The sequence below is a fragment of the Eschscholzia californica genome, unplaced genomic scaffold, assembly GCF_041429995.1.
Source record: "Eschscholzia californica isolate CP2 unplaced genomic scaffold, dmEscCali1.0.p SCAF_1, whole genome shotgun sequence".
Classification (NCBI taxonomy): Eukaryota; Viridiplantae; Streptophyta; class Magnoliopsida; order Ranunculales; family Papaveraceae; genus Eschscholzia; species Eschscholzia californica.
In genome coordinates this window covers 9162812-9186537 of record NW_028238198.1, presented here as the reverse complement: position 1 = coordinate 9186537, position 23726 = coordinate 9162812, and the positions used below count along the sequence as shown (strand labels likewise).

Here is a 23726-nt window from a genome sequence, read left to right as displayed (position 1 = left end):
AAATTTAAATATTGATGAGTTGGACAATTAGAGATATCTCAAGAGGACACTCTGAAAATAGAGTGTCCTCTTGAGATATCTCTATTCCACTCTCGACACATCATCTTTGAGATCTTAGTTGAGTTTTGCATTAGAGATGATTTTTTAAGAAAAACTCAGAAAATCCTAGGTGGCACTCCAAGTTTCTAAGATTGAGTTTTGCATTGGAGATGCTCTTATATGCTGAAAGCAATTAGTACATCTCGCTTTCCATATATGCCAAAGAATCGTGGCATGCAACGATATTTGAGTGCTACAGACATGATAATTAGAATCTTTCCTGAAATAATCCATTGCAGTAGAGACGAAATATTCGAAGTAATAATATGAAAGTAAAACCGTATATTTCTAGCAAAGCTACAATGCAGTAAAGTATGATTAAATTTTCTTCAAATGTTCGAACTTTATGATTAGCTGATTGAATTGTTGAATTCTCTTTTTTCAACTTATTGAATTGTTGATAGTGTACCAAGTTTACTCGTGCTATGCTATATATGAAAAACTAAATGTGAGTTATGTTTTAATAAACAGGCACAATCACCTTTACAGGTTATTCAACATATTAAAGGCGTGACCGCTAGAAGAACCCAAACTAATGTCGGGCAACACAACATCATTGTTTTAGCATGGAAACCACCTTTTATCAAGTTTAACTCGGATGTTTCATTCACACACATTAGTAAATGAGCAGGGATACGTTGTATACTCTATGACTCCCAATCGATTTTCCAACGAGCACTTGCGAAAATAAAAAGAGGGGGAAATGTTAAGGAATGCGAATGTAAAGCAATCTTACTGGGTATGAAATGGGCCGAAAGCAGACAAATAAAATACCTTCACATTGAAAACGACAACATAAACATTATCAGAACTCTTCAACATCATGATTCATTAGTACACTAGCAATCTCAAGGTCACCTTAAGGAAATTCACAAGTATAACAGTCATTTCCAGAAGATTACCTACTCTCCTACACTCAGAGAATAAACAACAACCAAGCAGATAAGTTGGCTAAATGGGAGCGTACTGATACGCCTAAAAATAGGTCTATTCCCCAAGTGTAGGGGTCAAGCTATAGTATTTTTAATAAGTCGAGTTTCGTTCCAAAGGACAAGCTATTTTACCTAAATCTCGAATTAAACCCCCTTTCAAACTTTTGATTTGATTTGGAAACTACTATGAAAAAAAGAAAGCAAATACTAATAGACTAATAAGAATGAAATCAAGGTGAGAAGAAGAATCTAGGGTTTTCGATTTCACCACATAAATGGACTACTTAAAACATGCATTAATTAACAAATCCCTTTTCTCATGTATAACTCAAAATCTAACATAATAAACTATTTAGATTTCGGAATATATTCTTTAATAACACAATTCAAAATCAAGAATGTATAATTGACTATCATATAAAACTAATTTCCTACACTATCATTCAAGATCTAAAAGGCATATCTCATCTAATAAATCAATAAAAGCATGAAATATCTAATTATAATACATGAATGATAATAAGGTTATAGAATCAACATGAAATGACAATCAATAGGCATTGAAGCTCAAAATAAGGATTCATTGATTTATAACATATCTCAAAATAAGCCCAAATATGGGTTTCCTCTACACCCTAGATACAAAATTTAGCTACTCATGGAATCTAAAATAATATTCATTGAATTCATAAAATAAATGGAATTACAAAAGATTAATGGAAAGAAATCACCAAGAATGTTCACAATCCATATTCCCATGTATCTCCATTTTGATGTCCAATTTAAGCTCCAAGTATCTCAAGAATATTGCCCAAAACTCCAAATAATAGCTTATTAGAAGATAAAAGAAGAGAAATTTAGAAGAGCGATAGACGAAGAAGAGATTTTAGAGAAGAAGGTATGGAGAAATTAGAAAGGTTAGAAGAAGAAATTAGAAGGAGAAAGAAAATCTAGAAAAAAGATGAAGGTGGTAGAGAAAAGAATGGTGGCTAGGGTTTTTAGTTGAGAAGAGGTAGAGAGAAAAGGAGGCTAAGAGAGGCTAAGAGGGGAAAAGAAGGGTTAGGGTTTTACAACTACAAGAAGGAGGAAATGGGGGCTAAGAAGGGAGGTAAGAGAGGATTGAGAGGGTTTGCAAGTCTAGAGAGAAATGAAAGAGGTAGAGATTTATTTATAGATGGGTTGATGGCTAGGGTTTTAGGAGTTAATTGGGAGAAAATGGGAGAAAGAGGGTTAAAATAGGAAGTTAGGGTTGCTTTCTACTCAAGAAATGATTTCTTATTGGTTGAACATAAAGTGAGACAAAAAGGAGGGGCATTTCTGTAAATTCAGGGACTTAAAAGTGGGAAAAGAGGGGACCACATGTTGCTGTCCGGTTTGTGCATCACACCAGCCAGAATGGTGCCCGAAGTGTCCCACCAGTCTACATTGTTTGACTCCAACTTTGACTATGCATATCTCACTCTTCCGGACTCCGAATTGACTTCCGGTTTCTCCTACAAGCTCGTCTCGGACTCTACTTTTCACTCGTCACTGACCTTGTCCAAATTTCCCAGAATACCCTTGTGTCAAAAAGACTAAAATGCCCTTTAAGTAACTTTTTCTCATTTTTAACCGTTTTTCACACCTAACTCCGCAAAAGGCACCTAATCATAAAAACCAACCATTTTATTATAATAAAGACTCGATACAAACTAACTTGGCTAAATTAAACGACTCAGATGGGACATTTTCATGACCCATCAAACATCCCCAAACTTAGATTTTGCTAGTCCTCGAGCAAAACAAAATAAAAGAAAAACCTAACTCACTTTCGGAGGAATCCCGGCTGCATTTAGCCTATGCAACAAGCCGTTAAACCCCTAGGTTGCCCTAGTGGACGAGTTTTGTCTCGTGAGGGTTTTCAGAGAATGTACCCACAAAATTCAAAAACATTTCAAAAATACAATAGGTTCTAAACGCACTCAAAGCCAACTAAGATGGACAAAAATGTTTATCTCCTAGAAAATTTTGGCAAGCTAATAGGAATCAGTCAAAGTTAACAACACTATACAGACGTTAAAAATCTCTTCACTAATAATCTAGACTCGAAGTGTACGTGACTAGCCACAATGAGAATCACTTCAGTTCCAAGCAGACAAAACCTTGATCCCTATCTTAATACATTTCGCCTCGACTTTGGCCTCCCAGACATACATTCTAAAAGATGAAGTCGCTCAGAAAAGGTTCGCTCGTATGTGCGAGTGTGATCACGAATATAGACTCAACACATAAAAAGGGTGAGGACAACATTTTAAAACGAATGATCTACGAAAATGAATATAACCACTAAATGGAATGGGGAAGCTCACTTACCATTCTCACCCACTCTACCCTCTAAAAGTGTTTCCTAAAGGTCAACGGATACAAGTGATGAGATGGATGGTGATGAGATCCCGAGAATGTCGACGCCTTCAATATTAGAGAACTTCAAGCAACTTCCATACTTAGCTTTTTTGCTTCGAACACTTATTTTACATAACAAACTAAAGTTCACACGAACTTTCTTTTACACAAACTTTCTTTTACACAAACTTTCTTTTTTTTTCAGAGATTTTTCTCTTCATTTTCAATTTCAATTTCAATTTTTTTTTTTTTTTTTAAACAACTACAAACAACTACAAATACCAACACTAGTATTCTCAACAATCAACTTTTCCTTCTTTCACACTTTGCTTTCACATTCTTCTTTCTTTACTTTTCATGCCTTCATTCTCGAGAGTCATATGATGAATGGATGGTGGAGTATCCGTCTTCCTAAAGTTGACACTATTATCGGGTTTCATGGACTACAAGAGTAAGGTTTATTCGCTATCCTGATGTCACTCCTAGTGGCTATGGAAGTTGAGCACACGAGATCAAATGAGCTCTTTTTACAAAGTTGCGGGGTTGAGTAGCTCTTCACTCTACTCAGAGTCAGCGCAGAAGAGTACACTCAAAGGTAATAGAAAGGCTCAGAAATCTCACAAGGGTTAAGTCTCCACTAATGATTAATCTAGTTCACTCAGAACCGTCTACCCTTCACTTCCATAATACTCACATGGCTAGCACACAGACGACCTCAAGACTCGACATTCATGAAAAAAACTTTAACAACCGGATAGTACGATCAACTCGACTCTATAACTATTAACAAGCCAAAAACAACCATTAGACTCACATTTTCGGTCAAAATTGAAAAATTTTGAACCCTCTCGAATTTTCGAAATGAATGACTTAGCAAAAAGTTCTTCCCTATCCCCAAACTTAAACCGAACATTGTCCCCAATGTTCTGAAGACTATGCCAAAATAAAAGATGAGAGGAAAGATATTACCAGACTCCACTGTCCTATATCAGAAGCATGGGTTGCCTCCCAAGAGGCGTTAAGTTTATCGTCTTCAGCCAGACGATGATGAAAGAAAAAGGAAAGAAAAGTTACTATAAACCTACTGGATTAAGGGTTGATGACTCCCCATACAATAGTAATCGGAAGATTTGAGGGTCAACCCAAAAGATGAAGTATCCAGGAAGGTTCAGTCTCACGTCCATGGAATGATATGGCAGTTTAAGTGAGACTTCCAATGTGAATGATTTATCCCCAAACTTAGATGAAGCAACAATCATTAAGTTTGGCGATAAACTAAAGTTGAAAGACATTGGATAAAATGGATCCTCATAAACATGACAAATTGATTGAGAGACTGTGGAAGAATACACAAGTGATTGACACGAGGTTACTTGGACTTCCGAGGGACATGGTCCATGACTATTTAAGAGGTTTGATTCACCTAGATCAACACTCAAACTCGGAGGTTCTAAAATAGCCCCATTGGCTTGTTGTATTGAAATTACCTCCAAGTTGGGTCTAATCTCCTTCGGTAAAGACTCAGACAAACTATCTTTCATTATGATCTCATTAGTGTTTAGAACTTCACCTAAGTCGAGTGAGTCATCACTCTCTTTGGACATTTCAACTAGCCAAAGTTCATCAGCTTCATCGTTAGTAAGACATCTAGTTTGATCCAAAAGATTATCATTAAGATGAGTAGAAGGTTTAGACTCGGGAGACAAAACAGACTCAGCTTTTGGTTTATCTGAAGGTGGTTCAAGAGTTTCCTCAGCAATGGACTCATATGATGATAGCGGCGACTCTATGGTTGGCAAAATACTATGGTCAGAAACTAAACATGGAGTAGGATCAAACAAAGTATTCGCCTCATTTATACTACCATCCTCATCATCATAAGACTCATGATATTGTGTATTGCACTCCATATTATCAAAGGACTCATCATCTATGATGTTGGGTTTTTTATTGAGGGACAATTCTAGATTTTCACTAATTCTTTCACTTAGAGCTAATCTTTCAGCTCGTAGCTCCCGACCTTTCTGCTCAAGCTCTATATTAGTCCTGACAAGAAGACTATAAAGTTTGTCTAATGAAGATGATGAAGAGTCATTAGTTTGAATGTTATCCCATTGAGGTGGTTGGGACATGTTTGGATCATAAAACTCTTCACTATAGTGACTGTAGGATGAACTATTGACATGTGCATAGTGTGACTCATAACCTCCTTGAGGTTGACAATACTCCCTATAATTATCACCATAGACATTATCCCTCGGATTTTCAAAATAATTTTGATAGTTAAAACGTTGATAATTATTGGTATTTTGTAACTGAGGGACACAACCTTGTTGAGGTTGATGATGATTCCAATAGTTATCGACGTTATGACCATCATTACGGGACTGGTCAAAATTATCTAGAGTAGCGTTGGTCGCCTCAAGTCTAGACATGCTCCGTAAAAGTATCTCTTGTGTTCTTAACAATGATTGTTCCTTCCGTCTCTCTTCCAATTCGTCCTCATAGAAGAATCCTTCTGTTTTTTTGGTTTTTTTTTGTTTTAAAAGAGTAACGAAACTACGAAGATCCTAAGGAAAACACACACAAGCAAGCTGACTCAACCAAGCAACCTAGACACAATCTAGACGACTGGGTAGTCTTTTTCACCTAAAAATTAATCTAGACAGCTTCTATTTCTTTCCAAAACTTGAACTATGATTCTTATAAGGAGTTACTCCGTCACAGTACAACGATCAAGAATTGTGCGCTTAGATCGTTCCCTCTTCCTGGGAAAACTCCAAATACTAATCAAGTTCGAGATTTGTCAAAAAGGTCCTATAAGCTCGTTACCCTTGGCCAATGTCTAAATCGATTTTTAATTTTAAGTGAGGCTTGGGATCGGCGATGTTGTTACCTAGATGGGCAAGAGACCGGTGATGAAATCCGACTCCTATCTTGTAATGGGTTAATGCCCTTACTAATATGATAGTTAAACTAACGGTTCGACAATCAATTAGCAAGCAAAAAACATCACAAGTACCCACTTACAGGAGATTCGTGGGTGATCAAGAAGTTACCTCCCGTTCAAGAGGGGCGACGACCTTTGTAGACGACCCGGGCCACTCTTCCCGCAAGTGTGCGAACCCGAGGCTTCTTAGTTTCGGTTACAAATTAAATGCCCTCTAATTTAGGGTCAAAACAATAAAGGCCTTATTACAAAACAAACAAATAAAAGAAATACAAAAAAAAATTAATAACACTCTCTCACCAAAATAAAAATAAAGAACTAAAATAACTAAAATTTAAAAAAAGGTCTTCTTTGATGTCCTCTTCTTTGATGCTCCTTCCCTTTAGCTCCTTACAAAAAGAAAAGAAAAGCAAGTCAAAGTAATCAAAATAGACAAAAATAAAAATAAAAACCAATTCAAGATTGAAAATAAAATTAAACTTATCCCCGGCAGCGGCGCCAAAAACTTGATAGGCCTAAAAATAGGTCTATTCCCCAAGTGTAGGGGTCAAGTTATAGTATTTCTAATAAGTCGAGTTTCGTTCCAAAGGACAAGCTATTTTACCTAAATCTCGAATTAAACCCCCTTTCAAACTTTTAATTTGATTTGGAAACTACTATGAAAAAAAGAAAGCAAATACTAATAGACTAATAAGAATGAAATCAAGGTGAGAAGAAGAATCTAGGGTTTTCGATTTCACCACATAAATGGACTACTTAAAACATGCATTAATTAACAAATCCCTTTTCTCATGTATAACTCAAAATCTAACATAATAAACTATTTAGATTTCGGAATATATTCTTTAATAACACAATTCAAAATCAAGAATGTATAATAGACTATCATATAAAACTAATTTCCTACACTATCATTCAAGATCTAAAAGGCATATCTCATCTAATAAATCAATAAAAGCATGAAATATCTAATTATAATACATGAATGATAATAAGGTTATAGAATCAACATGAAATGACAATCAATAGGCATTGAAGCTCAAAATAAGGATTCATTGATTTATAACATATCTCAAAATAAGCCCAAATATGGGTTTCCTCTACACCCTAGATACAAAATTTAGCTACTCATGGAATCTAAAATAATATTCATTGAATTCATAAAATAAATGGAATTACAAAAGATTAATAGAAAGAAATCACCAAGAATGTTCACAATCCATATTCCCATGTATCTCCATTTTGATGTCCAATTTAAGCTCCAAGTATCTCAAGAATATTGCCCAAAACTCCAAATAATAGCTTATTAGAAGATAAAAGAAGAGAAATTTAGAAAAGAGATAGACGAAGAAGAGATATTAGAGAAGAAGGTATGGAGAAATTAGAAGGTTAGAAGAAGAAATTAGAAGGAGAAAGAAAATCTAGAGAAAAGATGAAGGTGGTAGAGAAAAGAATGGTGGCTAGGGTTTTTAATTGAGAAGAGGTAGAGAGAAAAGGAGGCTAAGAGAGGCTAAGAGGGGAAAAGAAGGGTTAGGGTTTTACAACTACAAGAAGGAGGAAAGGGGGGCTAAGAAGGGAGGTAAGAGAGGATTGAGAGGGTTTGCAAGTCTAGAGAGAAATGAAAGAGGTAGAGATTTATTTATAGATCGGTTGATGGCTAGGGTTTTAGGAGTTAATTGGGAGAAAATGGGAGAAAGAGGGTTAAAATAGGAAGTTAGGGTTGCTTTCTACTCAAGAAATGATTTCTTATTGGTTGAACATAAAGTGAGACAAAAAGGAGGGGCATTTCTGTAAATTCAGGGACTTAAAAGTGGGAAAAGAGGGGACCACATGTTGCTGTCCGGTTTGTGCATCCCACCAGCCAGAATGGTGCCCGAAAGTGTCCCACCAGTCTACATTGTTTGACTCCAACTTTGACTATGCATATCTCACTCTTCCGGACTCCGAATTGACTTCCGGTTTCTCCTACGAGCTCGTCTCGGACTCTACTTTTCACTCGTCACTGACCTTGTCCAAATTTCCCAGAATACCCTTGTGTCAAAAAGATCAAAATGCCCTTCAAGTAGCTTTTTCTCATTTTTAACCGTTTTTCACACCTAACTCCGCAAAAGACACCTAATCATAAAAACCATCCATTTTATTATAATAAAGACTCGATACGAACTAACTTGGCTAAATTAAACGACTCAGATGGGACATTTTCATGACCCATCACGTACGAATAGTAGTAATTGTATTTGGAATGTCTTTCCTTATTTTCTTTGACCCTAGTTTGTTTTAGTTGTTTAGTTAATGCAGTTTCATCACAAAAAAATTTACTCCTGCTATTTTTTAAGGGCAAATTGCATTTTATTTTCACTACAAAATTTGTGTCTTCTCTCTATCTTATTTCTTTTTATTCAGTACACTCCCTTGTTCTGACTTTTGTATGTTTGAGGTCCATATATAGGAAAGAGAAAGGTCAAACGACAAATTTCATAATATTAGATGTTCAAACCGTTTGATATAACTACAACAATTTTATTGGATAATTGTGATACTTACCAAAATTTGCATTTTTTAACAAACAAAAAGTTTCCTCCCCTAACCCTAGTTAAGATGAAATTAAATAGAAACGTTTAGACCGAAAATAGGCCCACACACACACACAAATATATATATATATATATATATATATATATATATATCTATATAACAAAACACAATGTTTTGTGCTGACTGGGACAAACCCAAAGACAAATCCGTCCATCCGTTGCGATTTTGATAAGATCCACACCTTTTGATCTGTTACCCACCCTAAAAATTACAAATTTGCTCACCCACTAAATGAAATAAAGTAAATAACACGATGAATCTGGATCGTCTAATTACCGTCAATCGAGGTGAAATTAATTAGATGAAATTGATTAACGAAGGTGGGGTGAAATCTATTGTAGGCATTTTTCAATCTCCACCGTCCAATATTTCATCTTCAGACTTGAGCCTTTAGATCGTATTTTCTCTTCCTTAAAATTGGATTCTTAGGGTCCGTTTGATACGTGTGAAAATAAGGTGGGAAAGTCGTTTTCGTACGAAAATATCATTTTCCACTGTTTGATTGGAACAAAATGATGTGAAAATCCAATTCTCATGGTAAAAAAAGGTAGGAAAAGAACTTGATAATTTTACCACCTAAAAGGTGTGAAATTCATTTTCACACTCTTGAGAACACGCTCTCTCTCCTCATCTCTCCCGTAACTTCTAATCTGTCTCTCGTCCTTTATCTCTCCCATACTCTTCCATAACTTCTTCTTTCTCTCTCTATAAGTGTAAACCCCAAATAGATTTGGGGAAAAGATCTGAACCATGAAATCTCTGCTTCTCTCACAACTCTTCAGAACCATCTCCCAATCTCTCTCTAGCATCTCCCTTTCCTTTCAACTCAAGCAAACCCTAATGCAACTGAGAAGTGGCAATGCTTTTATAGAAAATAAGGTATTTAAGTAAATGATGAAAAGATTGGATCAATCACTTATGAAATCGTCGGACTTAGATTGTATAAATTCATGCAATCAAACTGAAGAATACTCAGAAAATGTTGAAGCCATTAAAGGTTTTAAAACCCTAATGACAAGTTGGGATTAGTTTCAACCCAAATCTGGAAGTGGAACTGATATGAGATCAATTTAACCTAACCCAATTAGGATTCAATCACCATTATTCTAATTGATATGATATCAATTTAAGAAGTCAAATTGAAAGAGCAAATCGATCTTTATCACATGATGCAAAATTAACCCCACACGAATTGAAATTGACAAAGGAAGTCGATCGATTTCATGGTCGGATGAAACGCCCTTAACCCTAATATTTGAAGAGAGAGAGAGAGTAAATGGGATTGACGAGAAAAGAGGGGATAAACGAGAGGGACCATGGATTGCTTCCTGGTTCATTTGGCCATTGGGTATTAAATTAATAAATTTTAGGATTTTCTAAAGGTGCCCATAATTATTGCTACTAGCGCCCATCTTAATGTTAAAAAAAGTGTCAACAGAAACAATGGTGGGTGCCATTAGATATTTTCTTTCAATTTTCTCATGCTTTATCAAACACCAAAAAATGACTTTAAGATAAGAAAATCTTGGTTTTCTTTCTCATCAGAAAAAAAATGGTTTTCTTACTCAGCCTTTCTAACGTATCAAACGGACCCTTAAATTTATATTTTTGGTTCTCTTACATTTAATGAATGATTATCTTATATATAAAGAAACGGTAAGTGAGGGGGAAGGTGAGGATTAGAAATTTGCTTACAACATTGAATCATTGATGGATAAAATAATGAATATCCTAATTTCACTCCTTTTGATTAAAAAAATATAATTCTAACCTTTGGTAATCAAACGGCAAAACCGTTTTCTTCATCATAAATTTTTACAGCATTAATGGAGACAATAATTAATATCACAATGGTCTCCTATTTCAATTGCAAAAATCCATCACAACAGATGGTATATCATCTTGCTCATTTTTTGTTTTCCATTGTGACATCTGATATGTCTAACATCTATGAATAGATTAGCACAATTTTTTATTTTCAATTTATAAAGGTAACATTTGATTTCGTTTCTGATTCAATATATTTTCGATAAATATCAAACTAATTTGTGTTTTCAATTTTGCAGGTTACATCTAGCTTCGATTCAATACGTTTTTCATGATTTAAGGTTCATTTTTTCTTACTTCAATTCCAGTCTTCTACTCAACAAAATGGATATTTTCTTTTGTGTTTTTCCTTAGCTTTTGGTACTTTTCAAGATTTCTAATTTCTCTTAGTACAAATGGTAGATCACATATATGTAAAACTGGTTCTGAGTCTTTGTTTAATCATGGGTGGTTATGATGTTTAGGTAACTATTACATGCCATAATCAACTGATTCTAACATTATGATCAACCAAGTTGTGGTATACCATAGTTCAGCTAAATTGTGAAATATTTTGTAATTACCGACTTGAAGTTTAAGGCAGGCTTCCATGGTTTTCTCCCTCTCTATGGATTCCCGTTTGATCATTTCGTTTTGTTTGTTGATAGTGTTTTTGTTTGTTTTTAGGTTTCTTAATCCTGATTTTATCTTTATTGAATGTTTGATTTTAGCCTAGCTACAGGGTGGACCAGGCTATTCCTTTTACTTTTGCAGTATAGGAGAAAGTATGTTCGATTGTCTAACTATGATAGAAAGATGACGTGATAGAATCATGGAAATATTGTATGTGCTCCTTGACTCTGGGTCTGTACTTTGCCTTTTACTTTCAGTTATTTGTTCGGGAGTTGTTGACGATTGATGGTATTTGTAGTTATCCTATCAGTAATTTTTAAATTTTTTTTTCGGTTATGGTATAAAAGTTTTAGGTTGTTTTATTTTTTTATGTGGCGATGGTAAATTTGTGGATACGATTATGTGGTGATTGTAAAGTGAAGGGAATTCTCAAACTTATCAGATGATGAATCCATGTAAAGGACCAAGAATGAATGGAAGCATGGTAGTTCTGATTATATTACAGCTCAGACGTTTTCATACCATGAATTGGCAATTGAACAAGGATGGATCCATGTAAGAGTTCGGTAGTCTTGTGTTGTCATTGGATTACATTTTTTTCTCGAATCCTGTAGTAATATCGTGTAGTTCATAGATGATGCATTCGATGTCTTTGAAGAGGACCCACAGGCGAGACGTTGATCTTATGTTTGAACAAATGAAAGCCAATCTTCTTGGTCCCTATAGTTTATTTTATGTGTCCTCGTATAGTAGAAAAACTGTGCCATTATGGTTAGCGTGTTTGTGTATTCTCTTAATTCCACATTTTATTATCATTCATGTTTTCCAGTACATGTAACTAACGTCCAGATGATCTTATTTGTATTTGCAAGGGATGAATTAGCTGAATAAATTTGGAGTTTCATTTGTTAGTGACCAATATGTAACTATAATTCACTTCAACATCAGTGCAAGAGTGAGAGAGAGCGCGGTGGCGGTCGAAGAAGAAAGAAGAAGAATACGAGAATTATTTTTGAAGTGTCGTCGGTGATGGTAGATTGTTGACGAACAATCTCTCGCCAGAGTGAAGAAAAAAAGCGTGGCGGGGCCTGAGGAAAACAAAAATTTTGATTCTGCCCACAAATTTGTACTCCAAAAAATTTTGTTTTCTCCAAAGCGGCGACCTTTTAATTTAATCGACTTCCAGGAGAAATTTCACATTTAACTTTGTATTTCTTTTTTAATACATGTACATTTTATGTTTTGAGAATTATAAAAGAATTTATTTTAGACTTTTTATCAAAATATTCAACCTGTGTTTTAATGTGATACATAATGTGATTAAGGATTTTTTTGTACGAGTTGGAACAGTTTAGAATACAACAATTGCGATATATCATATACGAATACCAATATAATTCCACATAGTAGGAATATTGTTAGAATAAGACATATAATCCGACATAGTGTTTTAATTTTTTATATAATTGTTTTTGGCTGAATTTTGCTTTTTAGATTTTTATTCTTATATGGCTCGACAACTTTTTACTTTTCGACAAGTTTCTATTATTATTTGTTGATTTATCATATCCAATTAGATATCGACTTAATGAGATATGTAAATTTATGATTTTTTTTTTGGTGACTTATCGATACTCAATTGTACCGTGCCCTATGGGCACGGGTTATATCTAGTATATATATATGGGAAAATGATAAAGTTACAAAAGATTTTGACAAAAAAAAGTTCCCACCTGATGTGGCGGGTGTGGTTTCAAACTTTGACCAAATCTAGGCCGTTGAGAGATGAAAATCACAACCGCCACATCAGCTGGGAACTTTTTTTTTGTCAAAATCTTTTGTGATTCTACCATCTCTCATATATATATATATATATATATATATATGTGTATTTTGTAAAAATAAGTATAGTCTATATTTCAACTTTAAACTAATTTTGCATCCTTGGTTTACATAATTCCCTTCACATCCTTGGTTTACATCATTCCCTTCACATTGTCTTTGTTTAACCTGATTTTTTCCCTCTAAGAGCATCTACCAATTCAATCACTGCCAATCCAATTAAATACCATGTAAGTCCTGCTAATATCACTTGTAGCCAAGAGCTATTGACAATGTCCAATATTAGTGACCCACCCATATGCTCATTCACCCCTCCTCCTCCACCACCACCGCCACCCCCACCACCATTTCCGCCCGCTCGCAACCGTATTATAACTGCTGCAACAACAGCCATCCCCATCGGAAACACCACTTTGATTGGGTTTGGACGACCTCGATCCTTCTCCACAACTACTTCATCTTGGTGATCATTCTCATTATCACCTTTATCTTTGTCATTGGTTGTATCTAATGAAGATTTAGTAGTACTTGTTGTTGTTGGTATTGAGTTATAGCTGTCTGGAAGAGTTAGAGTTGATGGGGCCCAATATTCGTCACGAAGTTTATTATTCGACGGAATTTTACGTGTACCCAAATTATCTCTTGCTTTTCGCCTCGCCTCTGCGGCATCTTGAAGTTTTTTCGTATTAGGTTGAGTTGATTTTCCGGCAATTAGTGCCAGGTTTCGGTGAAATCCAGGTGGTGTAGTTGAATGAGGTTTGGGTGGTTGCCAGTACAACCAGTTTGAGATTGATCTGATAGCTTGAAAAGCTGATATTCTTGCTTCTCTTTGGAAGTCCGATTCCTGCCATTATAAATATGAGGGTATTTTGGTCATAAAAAAAAATTGAGTCGGATCCTTAACTTCGTAACCATACAAAAAATTTGAATCCGATCTTAAACTGGAGTCGTAGTTTGCATTTACTCGCGTCAGATTTTAGAATATTTATTTTTGTCTGACTTGTATGTATGAATGATTTCAACTGATTTTATGTTCACATAAGCTGAACTCGGACAACCTAAGATTGCACGAGTCAGATTTAGACAACGAGGAAAAAAGAAAACGTCCTCCCAATAGTCTCTAACAAAAAAATTAGTGCAGATGAAGTTTTTACCTTGGAGTCTTGATGGGAGGAATTGAGTTTGGCTTCATCAAATCTAGATTGAAACTTCTTGATGTCAACAAATATGTTAGAGACTCGTGCCCCAACTGAGTTCCCAATACTCATTCTTACTGTCTCACGTGGCTGCTTTGACATTAGGAATTCTAAGGCTGCAAGGTCTGATTTCTCAACAACCCTAAAACACAAAAGAAAAGGACAACACAAAATTCATGGGTTAGGCCATTATACTTGTGTGAGATAGTGTCTCCTATAATGAGTCGATCCAAAAGATCTCGACATGATTTGACTATTTGAGAGTAGTACTACTATAGTGGTGTCACGGGGTTGAGCCTTTTCTTTTTCTCCTGATTCTATTGTTTGTTACTTTTTCTCCGTTCATTTTTTTCCATTTTGAGGGTAAAATAGTCAAACTCTCAAAACGATTCATTTGAGTTAGATGACCCGATTTAGCTTGTATAGCCTGGGATGTCCTTGACTAACACAAGCTAGGGAGGTCAAGCCCAACATGGCTCCGACTGAGCAAATTTGACTCAATCTGAGATTGTCTAAGCCTGATTTAGGCTCGGGTAGTCCCACCCACTTGACATCACTAGCTGAAGAGGTGAAATTCACTTTTACCGTTCAAGAAGCGAGTTTTTTATTTGCCCATTAAACATCGGAATAAATTGTATAATCGAATTTAGACATACAAATGTTCCTTTAGAAGGTAAGGTAGTATATCTCCGATAAAATTTGAAGTTCCATTGACGTCTTTGCGTTTTTATTCTTCTAATCATATAATATTTGATAAAAAAAAAATATAAAACCGATGAAAATTAAGCTTACGAGATGCAGTCGACGGGGCATGACTGAATAACGTCTTGAATTTTATGTTCAGGATCAGCCCATTGACCTACAACCCTAGCCCTCCCATATATTGATTCTATTGCAAATGTTTTTGATGCATATGTGTCGAGTTGATGAGTTTTGTGATTGCTAATGGCCTTTGCATGAAAGTTGAGTCTTTTAGTGTTTGTGTTGTGCCATGTGAGTTACATCTTATTGAAGAAGAGACATTTCTAAGAGACCTAAAGTAGTCATTAGTGGAGACTTAACCCATGTGAGAGCTCAAAGCCTAAATTGCCATTCGAGGGTACTCTTCCGCGCTAACTCCGAGTAGAATGAAGAGCTACTCAACCTCGTAACTTATAAAAGAGCTCATTTGATCTCGTGTGCTCAATTTCCTTAGCCACTAGGAGTGACATTAGGATAGCGAATTAACCTTGCCCTTGTAGTCCATGAAACCCAATGAGAATGCCAACTAGAGGATAACGGATACTCCATCATCATCCATCATCTTATATCCCGAGAATGAAGACATGAGATAAAAGAATGAAGAATGTCAAAAGCAAGTATGAAGTGAAAAGTTGATTGCAAGAATAGAGTTGTGTGTGTTGTATTTTGTTTTGGTTGATTGTATTTGTGTTATGAAAAGAAAAGAAGAAAAAAAAATGAAAAAAAAAATGAAAAATGAAAAAAAAGTGATACAAAAAAAGAAAAAGAAAGAAAAAGAGTGAAATAAAGTGATTTTTGTGTATGTTTGAGCATGTGTTAGCTCTTTTGTGTGAGTGATGTGATTTTATATATGTGTTGGTGTTTTTGTTCATGAATAAGTATTCGAAGCAAGAAACAAATGTTGAGATGCTTAAGAGGTTCTACCATAATGAAGAGGTCGAAATTCTCGGGAATCCACCATCAACATCCATCTCTAGTATCCGCTAAACTTTAGAAGGCATTTTTAGAGGGTAGAATGGGTGAGAAGGGTGAGTGAGCTTCCCCACTCTATTAGTGGCTAATTCCTTTTCGAAGATCATTCGTTCCAAAATGTTGTCCTCACCCCTTTTTATGTGTTGAGTCTATAGTCGTGATCACACTCACACATACGAGCGAACCATTCTTGAGTGATTTCATTTTTGGAGTGTATGTCCGTGAGGCCGAAGTCGAGGCGAAATGTACTAACTTGAGAATCAAGGTTTTGTGACTTCGGAACATAGATGTACTCATTATGGTATGACACTTGCATTTTAGGGTAAGACCATTAGTGAAGAGATCTTTAGCTTTTACAAGAGCTTATTTACTTGATTCATTATGTGTTGACATGCTTAAACCCTTTACTATATCAATCATGCTTATCTACGATTTGGATTTTGGACCCTTGTGTATTTGAAACCATGATGTTTGTGGGTGTCATCTATGAAAACCCTCACGAGACCACACTCGTCCACTAGGGCAACCTAGGGGTTTAACGACTTGTTGCATATGCTAAATGCAACCGGGATTCCTCCGAAAGTGAGTTAGGTTTTTCTTTTATTTTGTTTTGCTCGAGGACTAGCAAAATCTAAGTTTGGGGATGTTTGATGGGTCATGAAAATGCCCCATCTGAGTCGTTTAATTTAGCCAAGTTAGTCGGTTTCGAGTCTTTATTATAATAAAATGGTTGGTTTTCCTGATTAGGTGTCTTTTGCAGAGTTAGGTGTGAAAAACGGATAAAAACGAGGAAAAGATGCATGAAGGGTATTTTGGTCATTTGGAGTCAAGGACAATCTGGTAATTTGTCCAAGATCATGTGCGTGGTTGAAAAGTAGAGGTCGAGACGAGTCCGTAGGAGAAAACGGAAGTCAAATCGGAATCCGGACGAAGGAATAAATCAAAGTCAAAGTTGAGTCAAAGGATGTTGACCAGGTAGGATAAATCGGTGCAAATTCGGGCATGCGGGATTCTGCGGGACACGTGTCTCGGTATGGAGGTCGGAGCATCCGATATCCGTATTCACGCTAAGCAGCGAAATGGCCCTTATAAGCCCGATTCAGTGTGACGCGCTGTAACTTTCTTCGGTAGCCCCACTTCAACGTTTTAATCTTGACCGTTCTTCTCCGCGTGTCCTAGATCGACGGTTGCTGAGCGTCCTTCTCAATTGATGCTTCTGTGTAGCCCGTTGCAACTTAACTCCGTACACCCGGAAGCAACGTTTTAATCTTAGCCCCTCCCTTCCGCGTGTCCCAGATCAGACGGCTTCCGTAAGTCCCGTCCTTTATTCCATTCCCATGTTGCCCGTAGCAGCTTAATTGAATGCATCCGATCACGTGTCACTCTCCCGACCCTCCAGATCCCGCGTTCTTTTCCATCCGACGGCTACTGAATCATCTCACCCTATTATCTTATAACCGGGTACACAAAATCACCCGAATTCCCACTTTAAAGCCCTAGCCACCTGGTTTTGTCCTTTTAACCCATTAAATTCCAAAAGTAACCCTTCCTTTTAATTCTTTTTACCATTTAACCCAACCAAAACCCTAACCCATCTATAAATAGCACCTTTCTCCTCCATTAAAACCTAGACTTGCAAACCCTCTCAATATTCCTCTTCTCTACTCAACCTATACCTCTTCTTACCTATTTCTTTTTACCTATTTCTTCAACCTCTTCTTACCTAATCCCTCTTCTCTACTATTAAATCCATCTTTTCCATTCTTTTTCCATCTTCTTCTCTACCACTATTCTTTCTTCCATTAATAGTCTTCTTCTTCCTTCCATATTCTTCTATCATCTTTACCCTCTTCATCTCTTCTTTCCAACTTCTTTCTAGATCTAATTTCTTCCTTCTCTTTCTTTTTCTTATTTGGGTGGCAATAAAATAACTATTACTTGGATTTCTTGGAGTAAAATTCTTGAGCATAAATGGAGCAAATCTTGGATAAAATGGAGATACATGGGAATATGGAGTTGGAACATTCTTGGTGATTTCTTTCCATTAATTTCTTAGTATTTTCATTTATTTTACAATGTCAATGAATGTTACTCTAGATTCTATGTGTAGTTAATTTAGCAATCTAAGGTTGTGAATGAAACCCATTTTGGATCTTTATAATACTTGTTCTTGATTAATTAAATCCTTTGATGTGCTTTAATGTCTATTGATTGTTTATCTATATGGATTGGATTTTCTTTCCATTACTCATGCCTCATAATTAGATATTTCATACTTTCGTTAAGTTGTTAGATGGAGTATGCTTTTTAGATGATGAATAATAGTTAAGTGATCCGAATCTTTATAAGGAAGACAATTAGAATTAGTGATTATAAAATTGTTTTATCTAGAACATCATCCGGAATCTAAATAGTTCATTATATTGGATCCCGAGTAAATACAAAAGAGATTTAAGCAATTAATGCTTGTTTTATAAAGTGAAATTATGTGGTGGATTTTATAACCTTAGATATCCTCTTACCTCTTTCTTAGATAGTTTAGTTAGTTTTATTTGTTTCTTTATTTCTTACCAATCAATCATCAAACTTATAAAGTGGGGTGTGTGTGTTAGTCTAAGTTAGCTATTAACATCTTGATTATTGGGTTAAACCCGCATCCAATATCCGAAGTTACCTACCTATTCCTTGGGACGATTTCCCGATTTACTAAAATACTATAACTTGACCCCGTATACTTGCGGGAATAGACCTATTTTAGGCCTATCACTGTCCAATATGAGATCCTTACATGATGCCTTCTCAAGATGATCTTTCTGATGTCTTTGGGTTTATGCTCAATGTTTTCCCTCAGATCTTCAAGTATCTTATCTGCCACCCACCTGCTGTTTGCCATTGGGTTTTTTAAATCCCTAAGCCCTTTACAAGTGTGTCTAAAAACACCAGTCCTAAGCCTAAAGGTTTGTTTGTCTGGCAGTACAGAGCAATACACTCTCCACTCATAGTCTTTATCTTTACACTTATACTCTTGTTGAGTTGAGTGATTCCTTACTTGAGCTGTTACAAACTTCTTTGAGATGGAGTAAGCTCTTATAAAATTTCTACAGTGGGTCACACTCTGCCATTCCATACTAATGAATAACTCATCTGTGTCTGTGTCCCCTAACCCATGTGTTCCCTCATCATACACATCTTGTGATCTACTCACAAAGTCTGCATTAAACAAATCTTCTCTATCAGAATCTCCTCCTATGTACTCATCTTCATCATCTGCATCTGTGGGAACAGATTCTTCACCATCACTACTTCTTCCAGAATGGTATTCCTCCTCAGGTTCAATACCATCATCTTCATCATCTTCAACACCACTATCTAACACATTTGTATATGAACCCCTTCTAGCAACTTGATCTTCACACCTTTTAGCAAAATCTATGATAGGAAGCCAATCTAACTCTTCCTCAGACACATAGTCAATGCTCTTGCCCTTTGTTTTGGTTTGTTTACCCAAACCCTTATTGTTTACTGTTTCTTTTGAGGTAGACCCCACCATTTTTCTGCAAAGTTATTCATGATATAACAATACAAAAGCATTGAAACTTACAACCACATCCACAACCACACATAATAAACAATACAAAAGCACAGTGACAGAATTTCAAAGTTACAAACATGGAAAACAGTGAAAGTGTTTCAAAATTACTAAGTTACTAAACCTTTTCCATATGGTAAGTGTTACAAACATGGATGACAGTAAGGTAAATGGGTTTACAAGGCAGTAAGGTAAGTGTTACAAACATAGAAGTAATTTTGAAATTAGGTTACAAACATGGTAAAACAGTGAAAGTGTTTCAAAATTACTAAGTTACTAAACCTTTTCCATATTGTAAGTGTTACAAACATTGATGACAGTAAGGTAAATGGGTTTACAAGGCAGTAAGGTAAGTGTTACAAACATAGAAGTAATTTTGAAATTAGGTTACAAACATGGTAATTGATGGGTCATAAAAATGCCCCATCTGAGTCGCTTAATTTAGTCGAGTTAGTTCGTTTCGAGTCTTTATTATAATAAAATGGTTGGTTTTCTTGATTAGGTGTCTTTTGGAGAGTTAGGTGTGAAAAACGGTTAAAAACGAGGAAATGATGCATGAAGGGTATTTTGGTCATTTGGAGTCAAGGACAATCTGGTAATTTGGCCAAGGTCAGTGCGTGGTTGAAAAGTAGAGGTCGAGACGAGTCCGTAGGAGAAAACGGAAGTCAAATCGGAGTCCGGATGGAGGAATAAATCAAGGTCAAAGTTGGGTCAACATTTGGTCAACATTCGGTACAAGCTCGGGTTAGTTTCTGGCCCGCGGTACGGTTAGGGACACGTGTCGATGTATGGAGGTTGGTATACGCGGTTCCCGTGTTAGCGCTCAGCAGCGAAGTGACCCTTATAAGCTTGATCCGGTGAAGCGCGTTGGAAGTTAGTACGGTAGTCCCACTTCAACATTTTAATCTTGACCGTTCGTCTCCGAGTGTCCCATATCGACGGTTACTGTGCATCCCCTGTTTTATTCCATCCTGTGTAGCCCGTCGCAACTTAGAATCCGTAGCCCCTTCCCACGTTTTAATCGTGACCGCTACTTACCGCGCTTTCAAGATCTAACGGATGCTGAGCGTCAGCTCCTTATCCATTCCCGTGTTACCCGAAACTTTTTATTAACGTGCTCCCGCCCACGTGTCTGTTTCCCCGAAGTCCAGATCCCGCGTTCTCCTCATCCGACGCTCCCTGCTTGATGCCGCACTTAATGTCATTACCCGAGAAACACCTTAGCATCCGGATTTCAGCAACTAACCCCAGCCGCCAGCCTATTTGAATTATTTTAGGGTTTTTGCACTTTAACCCATTAATTCCCAAAAGTAGCCCTCCAATTTACCCTTTTTACCATTTTAACCACCAAAAACCCTAACCCACCTATAAATAAGTCTCTTTCTCCTTCATTTAATCTAGACTTCAACAACCCTCTCAAATGGCTTCCTTATCTAATTTCTAAGCCACTTCTCTTTCTATCTTCTAACCCTAATCCCCCATTCTTTTCTTCTACCTCTTCTTACCTATTTCTTTCTTCAACCTAATCAATTTTTCCCATTCTTTTTCTATCTTCTCTACTAATACTACTACTTTCTTCTCTACCACTATTCTTACTACCATTAATAGTCATCTTCTTCTTTCTTCCATATTCTTCCATCATCTTTATCCCCTTTCATCTCTTCTTTCTAACTTCTTTCTACATCTAATTGCTTCCTTCTTTTCTTTCTTTTTCTTATTTGGGTTGCAATAAAATAGCTATTACTTGGATTTCTTGGAGTAACATTCTTGAGCATAGATGGAGCAAATCTTGGACAAATTGGAGATACATGGGGATATGGAATTTGAGCATTCTTGGTGATTTCTTTCCATTAATTTCTTAGTATTTTCATTTATTTTACAATGTCAATGAATGTTATTCTAGATTTCATGTATAGTTAATTTAGCAATCTAAGGTTGTGAATGAAACCCATTTTGGATCTTTATAATACTTGTTCTTGATTAATTAAATCCTTTGATGTGCTTCAATGCCTATTGATTGTCATTTCATGTTGATTCTATAACCTTATTATCATTCATGTATTATAATTAGATATTTCATGCTTTTATTGATTTATTAGATGAGATATGCCTTGTAGATCTTGAATGATAGTGTAGGAAATTAGTTTTATATGGTAGTCAATCATACATTCTTAATTATAAAATTGTTTCATCTAGAATATCATCCGGAATCCAAATAGTTCATTATATTGGATCCCGAGTAAATACAAAAGAGATTTAAGTGATTAAGTGCTTGTTTTATAAAGTGAAATTATGTGGTGGATTTTATAACCTTAGATATCCTCTTCTCCCCTCTCTTTGATAGCTTATTTACTTTTATTTGTTTTCTTATTTCTCATATATCAATCATCAATTTTATGTGGGGTGTGTGTGTGTAGTCTAAGTTAGCTATTGACATTTTGATTATTGGGCTAAACCCGCATCCAATATCCGAAGTTACCCTCCTATCTCTTGGGACGATACTCGATCTTATTATAAATACTATAACTTGACCCCGTATACTTGCGGGAATAGACCTATTTTTAGGCCCATCAGTAATCATTAGGTTAATCATTAAGCTCTTCAGCAATCTAAACCCTAAACCTACATCCAGAGAGAGAAAGTTCGAAATCTTGGAAATTAGGTTACAAATATGGTAATCATTAGGTTAATCTAAATAGAAATTAGGTTAATCATTCATATGGAAATTAGGTTACAAACATGGTAAACATGGTAACAAGTTTGAAATCTTAGAACAGTTCTAAATAGAAATTAGGTCAAAAATTCACATGAAAATCGATGAACACTTACCTTACTGCCTTGTAAACCCTAGAGATTTGTCTTCGAAGTAAACAGAGAAGCTCGCACGAACATGTAACCAGCCGGAAATTGACCTAATCGCAAGAACCCTAAACCCCCAAACACTAAAATCGCACTGAAATCGCACAAACCCTAGGAATTTCGAAAATCCCCAATTCTATCGCGGGAAAGAGATATAACGAATCTGACCCGATTATATTTTCTTATTTCAATCTGACCGTCCATTCAGAACGAATCCAGGCCGTCGGATTCATTCCGTCAAGCTAACGGAATTAGGTTAGGTTATGCGGTAATTTATATTTAAGAGTTAGGGTGAAACAGTAATTTCGGGTGAATTGAAACGGTAGTTAGTTTTCGTCGACGGTCAACGCGGTCAACTGTTAGTCCGTGACCCAAAGGCTATAACGGACAAACTTGTGACCTAAATGCTAATGCCGGTACTTATCCTTGACCCAAACACTAAATACCCCTATTTAAAATGGGATTATTAGGGTATTAATAATAATATAGCTGGGCTTTAGGCCATAGTTTAGATGGCTTCAGGCTATAATTTAGATGGGCTATAGGCCCGGTTTGTTTGAGTTTGTATGGGTAGTAATCAAGCTTATCACATCTATGATGTATCAACACCAATTGTAATGGAATTACCAAAAAAAAAAAAAAAAAAAAAGTTATACAATCGTTCCTATTTTAACCCTTCTTTAGTCTTTAGTATTTCCATAGGGGTAGTTTAGTGATTTACTTTAAATGACCTCCTATAGGCAACGAATAAAATCAGGTTCCGCGTTTTTCTCTGGCGGGTGTGGTTTAGCGGGAAAGGTTCTTGGTCGATGGCGAACCGATCTACTACGATCTTTATGAAATTACAATTCTTGCCCTAATCTTCGTTGTCTTATCTTTCTGATCACGAACAAGTCATTGACGATCTTTCCTAAACCATAATTGTTCTTCTTCTTCTACTTTGATTTTAGGGTTTAATTCATCGGTCTTCACTCTTCGATTAACCCTAAATCTCTTCGGGTTAGCGCTCGATTTTGGTAACCGATCGTCGTCAGATTCTTTCAAGAAGTGCTATTACTGTTCGTTTACCATATTTCTTGAACCCTAGATTGTTATTCCCTACCTGTCTTGTTTCATTCAAGAAGAACTCT

The 23726-nt window shown here is 36.0% G+C and overlaps 3 protein-coding genes across 5 annotated transcripts in view; 1 reads left to right on the top strand and 2 right to left on the bottom strand.

Moving 5' to 3' along the window:
- The window catches only part of PARC6 (plastid division protein), a 92379-nt gene that overhangs the window by 17590 nt on the left and 51063 nt on the right, over positions 1 to 23726 (bottom strand). The gene's annotated exons all lie outside the window — the stretch shown is intronic.
- LOC147563895 (uncharacterized) overlaps positions 1 to 23726 on the top strand; it is a 47093-nt gene that overhangs the window by 3421 nt on the left and 19946 nt on the right. The gene's annotated exons all lie outside the window — the stretch shown is intronic.
- On the bottom strand, positions 13289 to 19698 carry LOC147563897 (chaperone protein dnaJ C76, chloroplastic-like). The gene is made up of 4 exons (XM_086643476.1): positions 18937 to 19698; positions 15228 to 15385; positions 14394 to 14577; positions 13289 to 14083 (listed from the first exon to the last, which is right to left on the bottom strand). The coding sequence occupies exons 1-4, from the start codon at positions 19696 to 19698 to the stop codon at positions 13403 to 13405; spliced, it is 1785 nt and encodes a 594-aa protein (XP_086499602.1). The 3' UTR covers positions 13289 to 13402.

Excerpts from the sequence above, each read along its gene's own strand:
- LOC147563897 (XM_086643476.1), bottom strand. The coding sequence starts at position 19,698 with ATGGTGGGGTCTACCTCAAAAGAAACAGTAAACAATAAGGGTTTGGGT. Across the intron at positions 15,386-18,936 it reads TCATCTTGAGAAGGCATCAT|GCCATTAGCAATCACAAAAC; the intron begins GTAAGGATCTCA and ends TTTCATGCAAAG. Across the intron at positions 14,578-15,227 it reads TGCCCCGTCGACTGCATCTC|GGTTGTTGAGAAATCAGACC; the intron begins GTAAGCTTAATT and ends TTTGTGTTTTAG.